This window comes from Sinocyclocheilus rhinocerous, unplaced genomic scaffold, assembly GCF_001515625.1.
Source record: "Sinocyclocheilus rhinocerous isolate Xijiao unplaced genomic scaffold, SAMN03320098_v1.1 C36570033, whole genome shotgun sequence".
Lineage (NCBI taxonomy): Eukaryota > Metazoa > Chordata > Actinopteri > Cypriniformes > Cyprinidae > Sinocyclocheilus > Sinocyclocheilus rhinocerous.
The window spans coordinates 1-1,311 of NW_015783282.1; the positions used below are offsets into that span (position 1 = coordinate 1).

The 1,311-nt window shown below is 37.3% G+C and overlaps 1 protein-coding gene across 1 annotated transcript; it reads right to left on the minus strand.

The window, feature by feature from the left end:
* Window positions 1-186: 186 nt before the first annotated feature.
* LOC107736222 (ankyrin repeat domain-containing protein 13A-like) lies at window positions 187-1,115 on the minus strand. Its single transcript, XM_016547692.1, has 2 exons — window positions 755-1,115; window positions 187-356 (listed from the first exon to the last, which is right to left on the minus strand). The coding sequence occupies exons 1-2, from the start codon at window positions 918-920 to the stop codon at window positions 187-189; spliced, it is 336 nt and encodes a 111-aa protein (XP_016403178.1). The 5' UTR covers window positions 921-1,115.
* Window positions 1,116-1,311: the final 196 nt, after the last annotated feature.

Sequence of the window (1,311 nt, forward strand, 5' to 3'; positions counted from 1 at the left end):
ACATAAATAAATGATATTTTAAAACATATTACAATAGAAAACAGCTATTTCAAATTGTAATAATATTTCACAATATTACAGCCTTTACTGTACTTTTGATCAAATAAATGCAGCCTGGGTGAACATAAGTGACTACTTTTAAAAATCTTACCGTCCCCAAACTTTTATATACTATACAATAATAGCTCAAAATTCCCCAAAATAATACACAAAATCAAATGACAGACGCACCTCTCGGATCTTGCACAGTAACTCTGGAACGCCACCCAGCGCAGTGGAGGCTTTACGGTAATCTCGTCGCTGGAGCACCAGCTGCACCATCTCTGGATCTCCTGTGCTGACTGCTTCCTGCAGCACTGTGCAGACAACAACACACATATACATCTGCTTTAACTGGACCTTTAGGTATTTATCTTTATCTAAGAATATGGGCTTGTAATGGAAAGGTAAACATACTAGCTTCTATTCTATAGTGCACTGTAAATCACATAAAAAGACATCTGCTAAATGACCAGTAAGTGTCTTGGAAGAGGTGATCATTAGAGCATACACAACACTGCATCCCGGAAAAGCCGGACCAGAGGTGGCTGGGAAAACTACTGATGTGCAAGTGGTCATTATAGTTCTAATGGTATTCTTGTGGGGGTCAATGCAATTTACTTCAAAGATTGCCATGGCGATACTGCAAAACTATCTGATGTCTTATAAGACCTACTAAGTTGACTAATGTGCAATTCATAAGCTCTATTCTCACCTGTCCAATTTTTGTCGTTCTCTTTGGAAACATCTGCGCCGTGTCTGAGCAGCACTCTCACGGACTCCAAGTGTCCTAGTGAGACGGCCAGGTGCAGAGGCGTCCGGCCCCTGGGATCCACCTCTTCAATGTTACTCTGAAAGGAGTGTAAACACATACAGCTCATATCTTAGTGAGGAAATTGAGAAGTGCCAAAAATCATGAGCATTGCTCTTAAAAAAATTAAAATGGAAATATGGAATGCAACTGTCATTAATCAAAACACTGGATACTCTTCCTGTGAATTGGTCATGATGCCTGTCATATATAGCAGAAGTATTCAATCATTCAGATGGCATGGACATTCAAATAAGATCATCCTAGGGTGAAAGACTCAATCCTAAACTTAAAAGGTAGCAATATATTTACATGAATAAAGACACAATTTACTGTGAAAAAAATGATGTAATTGTTAAATAAATGTTACAAATGTGTGTGAAATATCTAGTTTCTATTACTTTTTTTCTACTTGCTGCTAGATGTATCATTTATCTATTTATTTGAATTAACATTTATTT

Coding starts and splice junctions, on each gene's coding strand:
- LOC107736222 (XM_016547692.1), bottom strand. CDS start 920: ATGAGCTGTATGTGTTTACACTCCTTTCAGAGTAACATTGAAGAGGTG. Junction 357..754: donor GAACGACAAAAATTGGACAG/GTGAGAATAGAG, acceptor TTGTCTGCACAG/TGCTGCAGGAAGCAGTCAGC.